Source organism: Notamacropus eugenii, chromosome 1 (genome assembly GCF_028372415.1).
Source record: "Notamacropus eugenii isolate mMacEug1 chromosome 1, mMacEug1.pri_v2, whole genome shotgun sequence".
NCBI lineage: Eukaryota > Metazoa > Chordata > Mammalia > Diprotodontia > Macropodidae > Notamacropus > Notamacropus eugenii.
The window spans coordinates 524,701,815-524,720,068 of record NC_092872.1 but is presented as its reverse complement, the minus strand read 5'-3'; the positions used below and the strand labels follow the sequence as shown (position 1 = coordinate 524,720,068).

The window sequence follows — 18,254 nt, the reverse complement described above, 5'->3', positions numbered from 1 at the left end:
TACCTTCTCTGAGCCTCAGTTTCCTCCTCTATGAAATAGAGAATAATAATGATGATGATAATAGTACCAATCTCACAAAATTGTTGTAAGAATCAGATAAGATCATCTATGTAAAATTGTTCTGGAATGGTCCTGAATGCAAGGTTAGAATCTGGTGAGAATGAGACAAAGAAGCAGCTGGCAAAATAAATAAATAAGCAAAATCTAAAATGATTTAACTAGGTAAAAGCAGCAACAATACATGCAGATATTTAACAAGGCTACATGATGCATTGATGAATGCTGATCTCCCCACATCCCCCAGTTCCCCATAGGGATGTGTGCAGATTGGTAACAATGGCAGCTTATAGGGAGGAAGGGAGGAGTCCATCAGGTCTGAAGAATTATATCCACTTCTCAGTGTTGGCTTTTATGTGGCTCATTATGTCACCAATGGTGGGACTTAGCGTGTTTAGCCAGATAGTGAAACAGGCAGGTTTCTCTTGCCTAATTTGTGACTTGAATAGGCTCAATGTCCCCTGAGTGTTATTGTTGTATCTTCTTTTATGATAACTGTATCCTTGTTCTGGGTCTCCCATGTTACATAATCATGAGCAGGGGCTGCGCATGTACACTGAATTTCCAACTGCACCATCTGGCCCAATGAGCCCCTTAAGGCTTATGGTCTAGGGAAAACATGTGGTATCCACTACAAAAGTCCTCTGCAAACTTCAATACAGTAAATAGTAACATAAGCAAACGTTTGTGTAGCACTTTCAGGTTTGCAAAGGACTTCATCTGTTTTCTCATAGGTCTCCATTTTTTTTCTCATTTGACCTTTTAATGTAAGTGCTATTATCATCATCCTCAGTTTATAGATGAGAAAACTGACTTGGAGAGGTATGTGACTTGCCAAGGGTCACACAGCTAGTAAGTGTTTGAGCCAGAATTTGAACTCAGGTCTTCTTGACTATAAGTCTGGCGTTCTACCCATGGTTCCACCAAACAATTTAAATTAAATTTGAACTGATTGTTATTATTAATTGGTTAAAGAACATCCAGATCTTCAAGAGTGTTTCAGGTTGTGAAAGGGTAAGGGGAGCAGTGTCTCAGGAGGTCAGTACTTATGTGGAAGATATCAGTGCTTGATTTTTAGGGTTGGTGAAGGTAAATAGGACTCAAGGCTAGCAACAGCTAGGTGGTGAAGTAGATAGAGCACTAGACTTGGAGTAAAGAAGACCTGCATTCAAATGTGACCTCAGATGCTTAATAGCTGCATCAATCTGGACAATTTGTTTAATTTCTGTCTGCGTCAGTTTCTCCATCTGTAAAATGGGAATTCAAATAACAGAACCTACTTCCCCAGGTTTTTGTGAGAATCAAATGCGATACGATTTGTAAAATGCTTTGCAAACCTTAAAAGAGCTGTGTAAACACCAGCAACCATTGTTACTGGGGAGCTGGTCAAAGAGATTGATCTCAAGAAGCTAGGTGCAGCTAGGTGGTGCAGTGGATAGAGCACTGACCCTGGAGTCAGGAGTTCAAATGTGAACTGAGATACTCATTAGTTGTGTGACCCTGGGCAAGTCACTTAACTCCAGTTGCCTCAACAACAACGAAAAAAGATGATAAAGAAGGAGGAACTGAGAAAGAGAATTGGAGGAAAGGAGAAGTAGCCTAGATAGGATATCTAGACACCATGGGCTGTCCTCAGCTCTTGCATGGGAAGATTCTGATGACTGTGCTGTACTGGTCCCACCACATGTACACTGGCTACATTTTCACCATAGTCCCCCATGGATCTCAGTCCTCACTGCATTTTCCTCTGCAGTCCTTGTCCATCAAAACCTCCTCCCTGGCTGAGGCTGAGAACATGGCTGATCTGATTGATGGTTATTGCCGGATACAGGGTGAACATAAGGGCTCTCTCATTGTTTCCTCCAAGAAAGGTGAGCATCTTTTAAAAGGTAATTGAGGGATGGGAGTGGAGCTGAGGAATCCTGGAGGTCAAGCCTGCAAGAAGCTAATGGGACAATGGAAGAGAAGCCTTGGGGAAGTAGGACTGTCCTTAGGTTGGGCCCTGCCTTTTCTCCTGATGCATAGACTCAGAGCTGTTGCGTTTAGTGGGAGCTCATGGGCCATAGTCCAAACTCCTCATCATTTTGGTTCCTTCCTCCCTGTTCCCCATGCCTGGAATGCTCTCCCTCCTCCCTTTCACTGCTCCCTTCAAGGGTCTGCTTAGATGCCATTTCTTACAAGAGGTCTTCTCTGAAACCCCAGGTTGCTAGTCCCAATCCTCCCAAAATTACTTTGTATTTATTCTATTAATATTTTGGACATATGTGTTCTTTCCCTCAATAAAATGCAAGCTCCTTGGGGAAGGACTTGTTTTATCTACCTAGCATGATGCTTATTAAATCACATTGAATGCAAGACCTGAATGAAGAAGAGTGGAAAGAAAGCTGGATTTGGAGTCAGACGACCTGGGTTTGAATCCCAGATCTTCTACTTACTAACTGGATGACTTTGGGAAACTAACTGGGTCTCTCAGTCTCAGTTCCTTAACCACTAGTGGACTACATGGCCACTGAGATCCCCTCTCCCAATTCTAACTCTATGACTACCTTCAGATCTAAACTCTGCTCCAAGATCTGGAGTCAAGAGTTGAATCAATCTAGCTAACAGAAACAGATCTCTAAGAGTGGTGGGGATGGCAGGTGACCACCCAGAACCCAGGCTCCTTCTCTCTCCCCAATCTTACTTCCTTTTATCTCTTTTAGATGGTGAGAAGCGGAACAGCCTGCCTCAGATCCCTACCTTGTGAGTAGCTGGGAGTAGGACCTGGGATGGGTCCTGTGTGAAAGAAGGAAGGACAAATAGAAACCTCATCAATTCCTTCCTGGGGTGTTCTCATGCCTTAATTGTAGACTGGGTCATTCTAATGGGTTAGTTCATTTCGCCCTACATCACCATACCTGGCATTGATAATTGAAATCATTGCTGGAGTTGGAGATAATGGGGAGTGGTGGCCATTTTCTATATTAGAAATAGCTATCTCTTACTCTTGAAGAGGCTTAGCCCCTTCAAAGGTCATGGGTCAGACTATCTGGAGAGGAGACTATGCTACAGAAGAGGGGGTTGGGTTGCACTCAGTGATGTCTGATCCAAAGGTGTAAACCCAGAGTAACTTCTAATTTTGGCTTTTTCAATTTTGGCTTAGACACTTTGGAGACAGGAGAGCTCCATTCTCAGAAAGCTGCAGCATTGGTAAGTCCCATATATTAATCAATCTACCTCTCTCCTCCCTGCTCTGCCTCCTTCAAAACCTTTCTAAGACTCCCTCAGAATAGAAAGAAAGGCAATTTCAACCCATGGCTGGCTCTGCCCTCAGTAACCATGATTCCAGTTAAAGGCCTTAATCCAAGGGTTGACTTCATTCTCTCACTGGACTTTCAATGCCTACCTGAGGCTAATGAAGAAGAAGAAGGCAGGAGAGGGGGAGGTCCTTCTACCTGCTGGCCCCACTCTCGGGACCAGGTCTGATGATGGTGGGCAGGAAATACTGGAAAGATTCAGCCACAGGTGGGCAAAAGGTCCAGGGAGCAGCATTGTCCCTGCTTTTTCATCCATACCTATCATTCCCATTTTCCCTCTCAAAACCTCCTGACCCCTCTGTTGTCAGAAAATGGAGAGAATTACCATGCAGTAAGGTGCCGGATCCTCCAAAAATATAGGGACAGGACTCGTGCCAGCTCCATCATCCCTGAGCCATAGGGAATGGAGCCACCCACTGGATTGCTGAGTTCAGGTTGTTTGGTGATGTTTTGACAATGGGGTGGAACCTCTCTTTGTCATTCTAGAGTCAGACATTTATGCAGAAATTCCTGACGAAACCCTGCGGAGGACTGGAGGTAGGTCCTGGACAAAGTTACAAGTGTTCCCCTGCCCCCCAAAAGAAATCCTCAGTGCATAGCACAGCACTTGTCGTATAGAAGGTGCTTAAAAAATATTTGCCGAATGAATGATGAAAACCACAAGTCAGTGTCCAGACCTTGGGTGAACAGATAAGGTGATTGGAATGTCCTGAAAAGAACTCTCCTTCCTTCTTTCCCATGTTTGGCACCAACAGCCCTGGGCATCAACAGGGATACACATATGTCACTATTAATTTGAATGATATTAATGTTAATATTCATTCATTCAGCATGTATTGAACTTGACACTCTGCTGGGTTCTACTAAACACAAATAGACATGTCCCAGCCCTTCCAAGGGGAAAACTCTTTCTGGGTCTGAGAAAACAGGGAAGGTCAGATATATAGAAACTCAGAGCTAGATGAGACTTGAGGGAGATAAGAATGGAACAATGGAAAGACACTGGCTTTGTGATCAGAGGATGTGGGTTCAGACCCCAACTATGATATCAGTTGCATGACCTTGGGTAAGTCACAACCTCCTTAAGCCTCAGTTTCCTCTTTTCTAAGCTAAGGAGGTGGGACTAAACTGTCTCTGAGTGCCCTTTCAGCTCTCAATCTCTGAGTCTATCATAGGTCATCTAGTTCAATTCCCTCATTTTCTAGGCCAGGAAACTAAAGGCCAGAGAGATTAAATTACTTGCTCAAGGGCATATAATCACCCGTTGACTATCCTAGGTGCTCTGAAGTGATGACAATTCATTTTGATTTCCATATTACTACTCTGCCCCTCCCATGCTTAGACTCCTGGGTCCTGGTCAGGGTTACTATGGCTAGGTGACTGAGGAAGCCTGGAGCCTTAAGGTAAATGGCAGTGTATATAATGGTTAGAGAGCTAGATTTGGAGTTCAGAAGACCTGGGTTCAAATCCTACCTCAGATACTTATTAGTATCTTGACTCTGTATCTCTGTGTGATTCTAAGAAAATCACTTAGCCTCTCTGGGACTCAGATCCCTTATTTGTGAAATGTAAGTGCTAGTCTTAAGGTCCACCAAAGTCCCTGCAAGTTCTGGATTTTTATCTATTTTCTAGTACTTTATTTCCTGGAAAGGTTTCTGGAAAGAACCACATTTTCCCCTTTTTGGGGCTCATTGTTTTCTTCCTGTCCGCAGGTCTGCAGTATGGTGTTGCACGGGAAGATGTAGTTCTGGGCCGCATCCTGGGGGAAGGCTTCTTTGGGGAAGTGTACGAAGGTGTTTACCAAAACCACGTAAGTACTGACCAGTCTAACCCCTTCCTCTCTCATTTACTTAACCAAATGGTCTGGGGCCCACATCATTAACATGTAACGGGCAGAAGTGATAAGTCATGAGGAGCTTGAATCTGTGACCATCTCATAGCAGAATTGGTCATGAAATGTTTGAGGTCATGGGGGTGATAAGAAACGTAACAGTACAAAAGCCAAGAATAGAATGGAAGTACAGTTTGAAGGAAGAGGGAGACAGGAAGTGTTGACTAGGAGAAACATGTGAAAATCATTTATTAAGCTTTTACTATGTACCAGGCACTGTGCTAGACGCTGGGGATACAAAGATGAAAGCAGACAGTCCCTTCCCTCAAGGAGCTTAAATTCTAATAAGGTGTGATGGTAGCAGGCATTTGATCCAACATCCTAATATTACAGATGAGGAAACTAAGGCTCAGCTAGGTGTACTAACTTGCCCAAGGTCATATAGGTAGTAAATAGTAGAGTTGGGATTTGAACCTACACTTTTTGAACCAGAGACAAGGTTCTTTCCACCATATCATAATGCCTCTCATAAAGGGAGGCAAGGACAGCCAGGGAAGGCAGGATACTGGGGTACTGACTACCTGACACTAGAGCTGGGACTGAGGTGTCTAAAGCAGATTGAGAAAGAGCAGGGATGGGTTAGACCAGGCATATAGCCAGGGATCCAATGGCAGGAGGAGAGAATTCTTGACAATTAAATTTCTATATAGTACCTCTATTCCAACCTTCTGGGTAACTTGGAACTATTTTGGGGTCAAGGAAGCTCTAGACCTGGGTCATTTGTGTGTTTTATTTATAGGGAGAGGGTAAATTCTGTCTAGCCTGGTTTGATTGGTTTCCCATCTTTTAGGACATAGACACAAATCAGCTAGGAAACTGGAAGTGTCTATAGACGATCCCAGAGTGGGAGGGGAGTTTCCAGAAGTGAGGTGGGTACTAGTCTGGAAAAGGGAGCATAGTTAGGACAGAGATAATTGGTCTGAGAAAGACTAGGACTGAAAAACCAGAGCTTTTTTTCTGGACTTTACCTGGGCACAGTCTTGATGGGAAGGGCATGGGGTGTGAGGCATGGGGGTCATGCCATGGGAAGTGGGCAGGCAGAAACACTTTTCCTACACTCTCAAACTGGACTGAAGGGTCCTGAGCATATCTCTGGTTGCAGAAAGGAGAGCGGATCAATGTGGCTGTGAAGACTTGTAAGAAGGACTGCACTTTTGAAAATAAAGAGAAGTTCATGAGTGAAGCAGGTAAGTCAGCTATCTGATAGGTCATAGGATCATGGTTCTAGACCTATCACTCAGGAAGTAAGCCACAGAAGTGGAACACAGACTGAGGTCCTCTGACTCTGGAGCTAAACCACCCTATCTCCCATCATGATGATGATCTTTGCTGAGGAAGGCAAGTACATGTTGGCAGAAAGAGGAAAATCCTGTCAGGCCCAGAGCTTCCAAGTTGGAATGTAGTCTCAGAGATAGGAAGGCCAAGAGGAGAAGGAAGAGGAATCAGTGGGGACAGAAGGACTGGGAGGGAATTGCTGATGAGGTCCAAGCAAGGAATCTTGGGAAGCAAAGGAAGAGTAGTCCCTTCTACCTGAGCCTCTCCCCCTCCCCCCCAATCATCTCCACTATTCCCCTAATTTTGGGCAGGATGTAGTCTTTAAGATGGATCTTTTTCAACTTGTATTTATATCTTTTGTTTTAATATTACCTTCAGTTCCTGATGTATCTCTCCTACTCAGAGATCTATCCCTTATAAAAAGGAATAAAACGGGAAGTGAGGGAGGGGGAAAGACTAGTATAGCAAAACTAACCAATACATCAATTTATGATTCTGACAATATGTGTCATGTTCTAAACCCATAGTCCCCCACTTCTATTAAAGCGGGGAAGAAGATACATTTTTTTATCTCTTAAATTTGGTTATCATAATCACTCAGTATTCAGTTTCATTTTTATCTTTCTGTTTATGCTCCCAGCTTTCTGTGACCGTGTTCTCTCTTGTTCTCACCCCAGTGTTAATGAAGAACTTGGATCATCCGCATATTGTGAAGCTGATTGGTATCATTGAAGAGGAGCCCACATGGATTATCATGGAGCTGTACCCATATGGAGAGGTGAGCACAGAGAGGGAGGGAGGAAAGAAGCTTCTGTAGGGGCAACTTAATGACCTGGTGATCGGTTTTTACACTGGGCTTTTAGGTGTGGGCATGTTAGGATTAGGGGCTCTGAATCTGAGCACTGTGCCTTCTTTTTTCAGTAGGAGCAGCCAGGTAACTAGACTCCCAGCTGTCATCAGAAAAGGATCCTTAGATAATCATATATGGCCTCATCACCTGTCACTTGGACCATTGTGGTAACCTCCCAATTGGTGTTACTGCCTTTGGTTGCCCTGCCTTTTAATTTGCCCTCCATATAGCCACTAAGCTGATATTCCTAAAGCATAGGTTTGTCTATATGACTCCTTCGCGGGCTCCTATTTGCCTTGAAGAAAAAAATACAAACATATCTAGTTGGCATTTGAAGCCCTTCACAATTTAACTTCTTACATCTCACTCCCATTCACATATTCCACTTGCCATGTTTCTTGACTATACATACCATTCCATAATATCTAACCTCTCTGGGCCCCGTGCCTGGAATGTTCTGCCTCACCTCTTCCACTTCCAACCTCTAGCTTCTTTGAAGTTTTTGAGGAAGGCAACATAGCCTACCGAGAGGCAGTATGGTGTCATAGATAGGCCAGGGGACTTTGAATACCTCAAATACCTACTAGCTGTGTGACTCCATGTAAGTCACTTAACCCCCGTGTGCCTCAGTTTCCTCATTTGAACAATGAGATAGTTAGATTCCATGGCCTCTGAGGTTGTTTCTAGCTCCCAAGACTATGATCTTTTGATCATGAGTCAGTTATATACTACAAGAGGATCCTGCAAGACCCTATTGATCCCCTTAGGTGGCATTCTCTCTCCCTTCCCTCATCCCTGTAGTCACTTCGTATTTGTCTGATCTATAATTTGTAATTACTTTGTTGTATATACATTGTTCCCTCCCAGCAGAATGTAGTGCCTTGAGGGCAGGGGCTTTTTCATTTTTGTCTTTGTATCTCCAGTTGTGTCTTTCTTTGTATCTAGAATAGAGAAGGTGCTTAACAAGTGTTGGTTGGATTGACTCAGATGTAGCTTTTGGACTTAGCAAAAACTCTGACCACAGCGTGGAACCTAAAGGCCTATACTCACACTTTTGGTAGAAGTCCAAGCCCATTTTTCTTATGGTATGTTTTCCCCTTTTCCCACAGCTTGGACACTACCTGGAGCACAATAAGAATTCCCTAAAGGTGCTCACTCTCATCTTATATTCGCTGCAGATCTGCAAAGCCATGGCTTACCTGGAGAGCATCAGTTGTGTCCACAGGTAGGTGGGGGAGGGGAATAACAACAGGGAGAGTGGTAGAGTCCAGGGAACTGCAGGAGCATAGGCCCAAACCTGGAAGAGACCTTTGGTCATTTAGTCCAACCCTTTTGTTTTAAAGATGAAACATCTGAGGCCTGAGAAATAAAGTGATTCACCCAGTGTCACTCAATAGTAAGCCTCACAATTTGACCTTGAATTCAGGTTCTTTGACTCTAGAACTTGGTTTCTTCCAACTCCATTGTGCTGATTTAAGGCTAAACAGGTCAAGGGGAAAGTCTGTAGTAGCCCACTCTCCAGGAGGTTTGAGCTGGAGCAAGGTTATTGATGAGGACCATCCCTTAATTTGGGGAGATTTTTTTTTTAAAGATACTTTTTTAAAAATTGATGTTTTCTGTTTCCTATATTACCATAGTATCCTACTCCTACGTATCCCCAACAGTCTTCCCATATGACAAGAGAAGGGGGAATTGTTAGTATAACTGACTGATACATTGAGAAAGTCTTATCACGTGCAATGCGTAACACCTCCAGAAAGGGGTAGGTTAGAGGTATCTTCTCATATCTCTCCATTTGAATCCCACTTAATATTTATACTTTTGTTACTTTTGCTTTTGATCTGAGGTGGTTTCTTTTTTGAAAAAAACTATTTATTGATATCTTTTGTTTTTATATCACCAAATATCCCCCTATATCCTTCCTGTCCCCCATCTCAGAGGGTCATCCCTTAAGAAAAGATTTTTTTAAATTCTCATTTTTTTAAAAAATTATTTTCAGTTCAAAATTCTTTCCCTTCCTCCAGGCCCCCCACCCACCCATTGAGAAGGCAAGCATACAATGCCCATTATACATTTGAAGTCATACCACACATATTTCCATATTAGCCATGTTGTTAAAAAAAGCAAGAAAAATAGTGAAAATTTCTAAAAAATATGTTTCATTCTGTACTGAGTTTATCAGTTCCTTTTTAAACATAAATTTTTATTGATTTTTTTGCTTCTTATAAGATCACCAGACATGTCCCAGAATTCCTCCCATTGTTCCCAGATGGCCATTTCATATTACAAATAATATTTTTAAAGAAACAAAAGAAAAACAGTAACAGAAAAAAGTCACCAAAATTAATCAATATATAGAAAAAGCCTACAAACATATGCAGTGCTCCACACCCATGGACCTTTGTGAAAGAGTGGAGTGGAGTCAATAGGGGAGATATCTTCCCATATCTCTTCTTTAGGGCCATGTTTGTTGACTGTAATTTTGCAACTTTCATTTTTGTTTCTGCTTGTTATTCCTTCCATTCACATTATTTAAGTCATTATGTATGTTATTTTTGACTCCGTTTACTTCATTCTGCATCAATTTATGTACATCTTTCTATGCTTCTCTGGTTGTTTCTTACAACACAGTAATATTCTATTATATTCATATATCACAATTTGTTTAGCTATCCTCCAATTAATGAGCATCTACTTTGTTTATGATTCTTTGCTACCACAAAGAGTGCTGCTATAAGTATTTTGATGCATGTGGAGCTTTTCCTTTTTTTAATGACCTCTGGAATATATGCCTCAAAGTGGATTCTTCGGGTCAAAATGAGAGACATTTTATTCACTTTATTTGCATAATTTCAAATTGCTTTCCAGACTAATTGTACTAATTCGCAGCTCCACAACAATGCGTTAACCCCTCCAACGTTGCCTATTCCTATCTTTTGCCATCTTTGACAATTTGGTGAATGTGAGGTGAAACCTCAGGGTTGTTTTGATGTTCAGTTCTCTTATTATTTGTAATCTGGAGCATTCTTTCATATAGTTATTAATAGTTTGCAGAATTGTTTGTTCAGATACTTTGATCATTTCTCCATTGGGGAATGGCTCTTGGCCGTATTATTTCTGTTAGTTCTCTTTCTATCTTGGTGGTATCTTTGAAATCTGATAAAAAGCTTTCCCCCCAGTTAGCCACTTCTCTTCTTATCCTAAAAACTTTAATTTTGACATTGCAAAAGCTTTCCAATTTGATGTCACCAGAATGATCACTTTGATCTTTTGTAAGTGTCTTTATCTCTTGTTTGGTTAAGAATTTATTAGAGATAGTCTCTTAACCTGTGTAGATCTGCTTTCTTCATCTTGGCTGTCAGTTCTCATAACTCATTCTGGATGATGTGGAATTGCTAGGTCTGGGGAGAAGAGGGCCTTTTAACTTAGCTTAGAGTACCTATGTCCTTCACTGAATCAAGCTCCTAGAAGAGATGACATTTATCCTGGTCTGCTGAAGTCTTCCTTGGTTGTCTCCTCATGCCAGGGAGGTGACCCTGGGCTCCTGAAGACCTTGTCAGTGGAGAATGGGCACTACCAGTTCAAGTCAAGTAGGAGAAGATTCCAAGGAGGGGATGATGGACTGACTATATATATGTCCATCATTCAAGGACCAGCCAGCTAAATTGGGTGAGGTTCATCATTAGGAGATAGAACACCAGATAAAGATTTTTTTTCTTTGGCCACCTCACTTCATGGTGACCATCTACTAAAGCTGTGAACTGCACCAGTGAAGGGAGTTTTCACACCTGTGAAACCACAGATCTTTGAAGTATTGACGTAAATGATTTGCCCTAGTTCCTACCTGCATCTTGATCTCCCCAGCTCTCCCACTTGAAGTTCTACACAAAAATCATCTTTTCTCCATCTAGCTTGTATTGATCTACAAAACTGGTCTGGAACTATTTCTTTCTCACTTTATTGCATGTCTTAGCTCTAAGACGTGTAATCAAACCATGAAAGCTTAGAACCTCTAAAAATAAAATCAATCGCTGAATCGATAAACGTTCATTAAATACTTACAATAGTTAGGTCCTGATTAGTGTGAATAATATGAAACATGAAATGGTTGCATATATTTGAATTGGAATTCACACTGCATATTTCCAATTGAGTTGGAACCAACTCAATATTTTATGTAATTTAACTTCAAATAGTGCAGATTTGAATACATGTGACTACTTCGTGGGATTCGCTATTCACATTTATTGTGACCTGGATGCATGTGCCAGTATTGAGGAGACAAATTAAAAAATAAAAACAACCCAATCTCTGTCTTCAAGGAACTAATGTTCTGAGGTTACTTTCCTTTCATGACATTTATATATTATATGTGTGGTGAGTATTTTCTGGGCTTATTGCCTCAGAGTAAAGTCAGTTACACCTCATCTTCAGGGTTCTAGGGGCACCCTGGGGAGCTGGGGTATCTCTTCTCTAATGCTGTCAGCTCAAGCCCCCCCCTTCATTGTGTCTCTCCCCACTTGGATGCCCAAATTCCATTTAATTGGCCTTTAAAAAGGAATGTTTACTTTGGAGATATTGCAATGGCAAAAATCAAATATTTCCTCCCCAAACCTCAGGACATATTCTCTCATATACCATCTCTATCTCTGGGGAGAGTGAGCTCAGACTTAGCAAAATTTCCACATAACTCTGGCCCTACCAAGGTTATGTCAAATGTGAATGAGTCCTTGTCTCAACTACCTCTGGGCTAAACCCCAAAGGTCCTTGCTCCTTGGGACACCAATGCTGGGCTGACTGCAAAATCTGGCATGAATTCTGACTCCCAGATCCTCATACTCCCAGACCCCTAGTTTCCCTGACTGAGGTCAGGATTAATTTTCCTGACTTTTGGAAAACCATAAGGCCATACCTAAAATGAAACAGTAAATGCCAAGGTAGGCAAGGAACTCAGCCTTATATTCATAGACCACATGTTGGCCTCGGTGAGGAAAGGAAGGAGCTGCTGACTTTCCTTTTATAGCACTGTCTCACTGAATGCAAAGGAGTCGAGCCAAGAGGAGAGAGCCATCAAGAGAAATCAGGCAAAGAGAGTGATTGAAGTTCTAATTAGCACTTTTTGAGGGCCCTCCCAGTTCTGACCATGCAGACAATCAAAGAGGCTTCACCCAACCCCATGGTTAGTAGACCAGAACAAGTTACAGAATGCTTACAAATGCCCCAATGCTTCTCCAAGGCACTTCTCTTCACATCATTCCAATTCTCTTAGAAGTGGGCTTCCCAGCCTCCTGCATTTGAAGAGACACCATCGAGGGCACTCTGAAGCAATCCGGTCACCTTTGCACAATTCTTTGTACATTGTTTCCTTAGGGGGGAGGAAGGGGAGAAAAAAGAACAAAGCAAAAAGTATACAGCAGAGACAAAAGAGAACCCACAAGAAAGCAAAGATGGACAGTTTTCAACATAATGCACAGTATTTTATAAATAGGCTTTCTTGAAATGATAGTTATTGCTGTATATTCTGAATCCTCTCCTATGTTCTGTTGTGCACATGACATATTCTTTTTCTTTTCTTATTATGTGTTTAGGTTCTAGTATTTATCAAAAAAAAATAAGAAAAAAACACTGTGAGTTGCTCTGGGGCAGGGACTATGTGTCTCTCTTTGCATCCCCGGTGCTTAACACAGTGCCTGCGATGCAGCAAGCCCTTGATAAGTGCTGACTGACTTGCTTGTTAACACTGTAATGGGGGAGGTGTGTGTGTGTGTGTGTGTGTGTGTGTGTGTGTATAACATATATGATCCATATAGAATAGAGGGAAGATTACCTGGGAGAGGGAAATGTGGTTTCCATTCATTGGTGATGGAGATGTGATGCTGAAGGAATGTTGGAGCCAGATGCCAAAATCCTGGGACTATATTTCCTTGGAGTGAAACAAGTGGCGGTTGGATCCTGCTTTGGCATATGTAACACATGCCAGAGGGCCTGGCCAGAATTCATTTCCATTCATCCCATTCCAGGAGTTTTTTGTCTATTATGAATAGAGTGTTCAACTTGGAGTCAGGAAGATCTGAGTTTAAATCTCTTCTCAGACAATTACTAAATATGCAACCCTGGGAGAGTCACTTTAACCTCTTTCAGCTTCACTTTCTTCATCTGTAAAATGGAGGTAATAATAGTGCCTGAGTCACAAGGTTGTTGTGAAGAGCGAATGAAATAATACATGTAATATACTTTGCAGACTTTAAAGCACTACAACATTTCCTATTAACATCATTCTTCTTCCTGTCATCAATCATCATCATCCTTTCCATAGGGACATTGCAGTCAGGAACATTTTGGTGGCTTCTCCTGAATGCGTGAAACTTGGGGATTTTGGCCTTTCTCGGTACATTGAAGATGAAGAGTATTACAAAGGTGAGAAGTAACTGTTCCTAATCTTTACTCTACCATCCAAGAGCTGCTGATGAAACCTAGAATCAGAACTGGGAAGATCTAGGTTTGGTAAATGGTTGAGAGATTGAGAGGGAAGGGAGTTCAGCTTGAGGGTCTCTAAAGACGGATATTGTCATCTTTGATCTTTCCAGTTTTGAAAATAACTTTTTTTCAATATTCATTCCCCCTAAAGCCTCTGTTACTCGCCTCCCAATCAAATGGATGTCCCCGGAATCCATCAACTTCCGTCGGTTCACAACTGCCAGTGACGTTTGGATGTTTGGTGAGTAAAAGCATAGGGAAGCATAGGAAAGTATTTATTATCTCTTCTCTCCTTGATGGTGAATGGTTGGGCATCCCAGATTCATGCTAGGGATGAAGCCAGTACATTTCTCATTCCTGTCCTGCCTGCTTAGCCATGACAACTAATGAATCCCAGAAGGGTTGAGGTCTGGGTGAAGTCAAGGACTGACCATGGGCAATGCCTGTTGATACTCATGGAAACAATTATCATGAAAGGAAAGTCATTTGGGAACTAGTTAAGGTTCAGGAATGCTCTGAAGATTCAAAGTGGATGAGGCTGAAGAATAGTCCTGTGACTTTGGAGAAGGGGGTTAATTGCATAAGTTAAGCTCTCAGAGAAGAGGCCTGAGGTCTCAGGGTCCTTTCTTTTGACTCCCCATTACTAGCAACTCCATATTCAGAAATTATTAAGAAGTCATGGAGCTTGACCTTAGAGATCATCTAATCCAAACCTCCTTATCTTACAGATGAGTAAATTGAGATTTAAAGAAATCAAGTGACTTGCCAAGTAAGGCCAGCACAGAGGATGGGTAAAGAACAGGAAATCATTAGTTCTAAAAAATTATATGTTATTTAGGGTTTTTTTCCCACCCCCACTCACCCTTTTCAAATGTTTTATTGAAGTGCTTTTCTTCCTTTACATTGCTGCCTTTCTCCAGTGACCATCTTCATCCAACCTTGTAACAAACAAGTATGATAAAACAGAACAAATCCACATGTTGGCCATTTTAGAAAAGATATGTCTTATTTTATGCCTATAGACCCAAAGACAAGATGCTTCATATAGAAGGGGCTGACTGAGCTTCATCTTGAAGGAAGGAAGAGATTATACAAGACAGATTTTACAACACAGGACTTGGCCAGTGCAAAAGCAGAGCAATAGAGGATGGATGACAAGTTGTATGAAGAACAGTTCAGTTGGATTTCAAAGTGCAGCAGGAGTAATGTCCAATGAGGCTGGAAAGATAGATTTGGGTCAGATCATACAGGACTGTTAGTGGTAATTTGGATTTATATTATATCTTAAAGACAAAAGACAAAAATTATATCTTAAAAGATGAAAGCCACTAGATTGAATACAGCCAAGTCTGCACTTAGTCTTCACTTTGGCGATTGTATGGAGGATGGTCAGGAGTGGGGATTGACATGGGACAGGAACACCAATTAGGAGACTATAAAATGAGTTAGGCAAGATGTGATGGAAGGTTAACTAAGCTAGCAGCTGAGTGAATAGAGAAAAGGGGTCACATACATGAAATGTTAGAGGTAGGAAAGGCAATATTTGGCAACTGATTGTGTACATGAGGCAAGGGAGAGGAGGATTTGATGATTAATGCCAAGGTTAAGAACCTGGAAGACTGGTAGAATGGTGGTGCCATCTACAGAAATGAAGTTTGGAAGAAGGATGAATTTGAGGAGAAAACGAAGGAGTTCTATTCTGGATATGTGGAGTTTGAGAAGTCTGGAAAATCCAGTTTGAAATGTCCAATAAGTAGATAATGGTATAGGACTAAAGCAGATTAACCCGAGGCTGGATATTTAGATCTATGCATTTTCTGCAAAGAAATGATAATTAAACCGAAAACATCTGCTAAGTTTACTGAGAGAGTGGAGAGAGAGAAAAGAGAAGAAAGGTCCCAGCACGGGACCTTCACACACACACACAATCAGAAAGCTAGCAAAGGAACCTGAGAAGGTCTGATAAATCAGACAGGAGAAGAACCAAGAGAGAGGAGAGGCATTGAAAGTCAGAGAAGAGAAAATCCAGGAAAAGAGGGTCTTGAATAGTGTAAAATTCTGCAGAGAGGTCAAGAAGAAGGAGGTTTGAGAAAGGCCAGATTTGGCAATTAAGAGATTTTGGATAGCTTTGGAGTGGGTAATTTCAGTTGAGGGAGAATATCAGAAGTCAAAAGATTAAGGGATGAAGGAGAAAGTGAAAGTAGTTTTTTTTCTAGGAATTTAGGTGAAAAAAGGAAGAGAAATATAGGATAATAATTTAAGGAGATAGTAAGATATAGTGAAAGATTTTAAGGATGGAGGATGCAGGGTCATGTTTGAAGGTAATAATAAAACTGCCCTGCTTATCTGGGTCTGCTTTTGAACTTTCTTCTGCTTTTTTTTTTTTGCACACTTATTTAACATTTTGTATCAAATATAAAACCTCTATAGACTTTTTTTCGGACTCACTACAGTTTCATTGGCATCCTTTTCTTTCTTTTCTTCTTTAATTATTACCCAGTATTTGCATTGTTACCCACTAACCTCTCCCAATAAAAGACCTCTCTTATAACAGATGAGTATGATCAGGTGAAACAAATCCATCCATTGGCTATATCCATAAAAGTATGCCTCATTCTGCACCTCTAATCCATCATCTCTCTGCCAGAAGGTGGGCAGAATTCATCATTAGTCTCCTGAAGTCCCTATTCTATTTTTCTTTATGTTATTGCAATAATTATCTAAATCATTCTGTCTTTGTCACTTCCCTCTGAATTTATCTTTGTCATTTCTTAGGGCATTTTAAAAAATTAAATTTATTTTCAGTTAATAAAAATCTTTTTCTCTCCTCACTCCCCACCTGCCAACTTGAGGAGGTAAGGAACAAAGCACTTGTAACAATTACACATAGCGTATAGCATCGAAGTATGGTCATGCAAAACAAATTCCTTTATTGTCTGTGTCCAAAAATATACGTCTTATTCTCTACCTTGAGTCCATCATGACTCTTGTCAGGAGGCAAATATAATCTTCATCACTCCTCTGCAATGATAGTTTTGCATTGACCAGAGTTCCTAAGTCATTCAAAATTGTTTTTACAGTGTGTTAGTGTATAAACTGCTCTCCTTGTTTGCTTACTTTACTCTGTATCAGTTCATACAAGTCTTCCCAGGTTTCTCTGAATTATTCCTATTTTTCACCTCTCTGACATAATAATATTCAGTTACATTCACACGCTACCATTTGTCTAATCACTCCCTAATTGATGGGCATCTCCTTTGTTTGGGGGGCATTTGGTTTGGGAGGTTCATATCAGTTGTCAAAGCAGCTCCTGGGGAAGTCTTTGGGTGAGAATGCCTTCCTTCTAGTGGCTAAGCCCATTTTCTCTTTGTATCCCTTTTTCTTCCTAGCTGTGTGCATGTGGGAGATCCTAAGTTTTGGGAAGCAGCCTTTCTTCTGGCTAGAGAACAAGGATGTAATTGGAGTGTTGGAGAAAGGGGACCGGCTACCCAAACCCGACCTCTGCCCTCCTATCCTCTATACCCTCATGACAAGGTGCTGGGACTATGACCCTAGTGACCGACCCCGCTTCACAGAACTTGTATGCAGCCTTAGGTAAGTGGGGAGCCAGGGAGGCTTTGGGAAGAGGGTGGAGAGGGGCAAGGGATTGACCCTGTGGGAGGCAGTGATGGACAACTTCAAAAGACAAGATTGCATGGAAGTCAACCCAAAATAGCCAGTAATGGTGAACCCTCCTGGAATGAAACTGACCCATGTTTCCCAAATCAAACCCAAGGTCTTACCTATAGTTGTGTCTGACTCTTTATGACTCCATGGAACATAGTTCACCAATACTGTCCATGCAGTTTTCTTGACAAAGATACTGGAGTGGTTTGCCATTTCCTTCTCCAGTGTGTATGGGCAAACAGATGTTAAATGACTTTCCCAGGGTCACCCAGCTAGTAAATGTATGAGGCTAGATTTGAACTTATGTCTTTCTGACTCCAGGCCCAGTGCTCTATCCCACTGAGTCACCTAACAACCTCTTTGCCTATAGTAGGCACCCAATAAATAAGCATTGATTTTATAAAGTTTAAAATCGATAGATAAAGCATTTTTAATGGATTACTCTGTCCCAGGCACACACCATATCACATTATTTGAGGCTCACAACAACCCTGTGACAAAGATACATACGTATTATTATTCCCATTTTACAATTGAGGAAACTGAGGATCAAAGAGATCACTTGCCTAGGTGATCACAACTAATGTCTAAATCAGGATTTGAACCCATATGTTCTTAACTCCAGGCTCAGAACTCTGTCTATTACATGATACTGTTTAGTATAACTCACTCCCAAATGTTAATGCAAAGAAAAAGGAATAAATGAAAAATAAACCAAAGGATGCTCTGCATTGCACCCCTA

General features: G+C 41.4%; 1 protein-coding gene across 8 annotated transcripts in view; it reads left to right on the top strand.

The window, feature by feature from the left end:
• The window catches only part of PTK2B (protein tyrosine kinase 2 beta), a 166,246-nt gene that overhangs the window by 129,866 nt on the left and 18,126 nt on the right, over nt 1–18,254 (top strand). For all 8 annotated transcript variants that reach the window (XM_072633852.1, XM_072633858.1, XM_072633851.1 and 5 more), the window contains 11 exons: nt 1,811–1,928; nt 2,760–2,799; nt 3,200–3,246; nt 3,840–3,890; nt 5,066–5,163; nt 6,347–6,431; nt 7,197–7,297; nt 8,479–8,594; nt 13,686–13,786; nt 13,998–14,087; nt 17,236–17,440. In XM_072633852.1, coding sequence (XP_072489953.1) covers nt 1,811–1,928; nt 2,760–2,799; nt 3,200–3,246; nt 3,840–3,890; nt 5,066–5,163; nt 6,347–6,431; nt 7,197–7,297; nt 8,479–8,594; nt 13,686–13,786; nt 13,998–14,087; nt 17,236–17,440 — 1,052 coding nt within the window. The remainder of the gene's footprint in view (nt 1–1,810; nt 1,929–2,759; nt 2,800–3,199; nt 3,247–3,839; nt 3,891–5,065; nt 5,164–6,346; nt 6,432–7,196; nt 7,298–8,478; nt 8,595–13,685; nt 13,787–13,997; nt 14,088–17,235; nt 17,441–18,254) is intronic.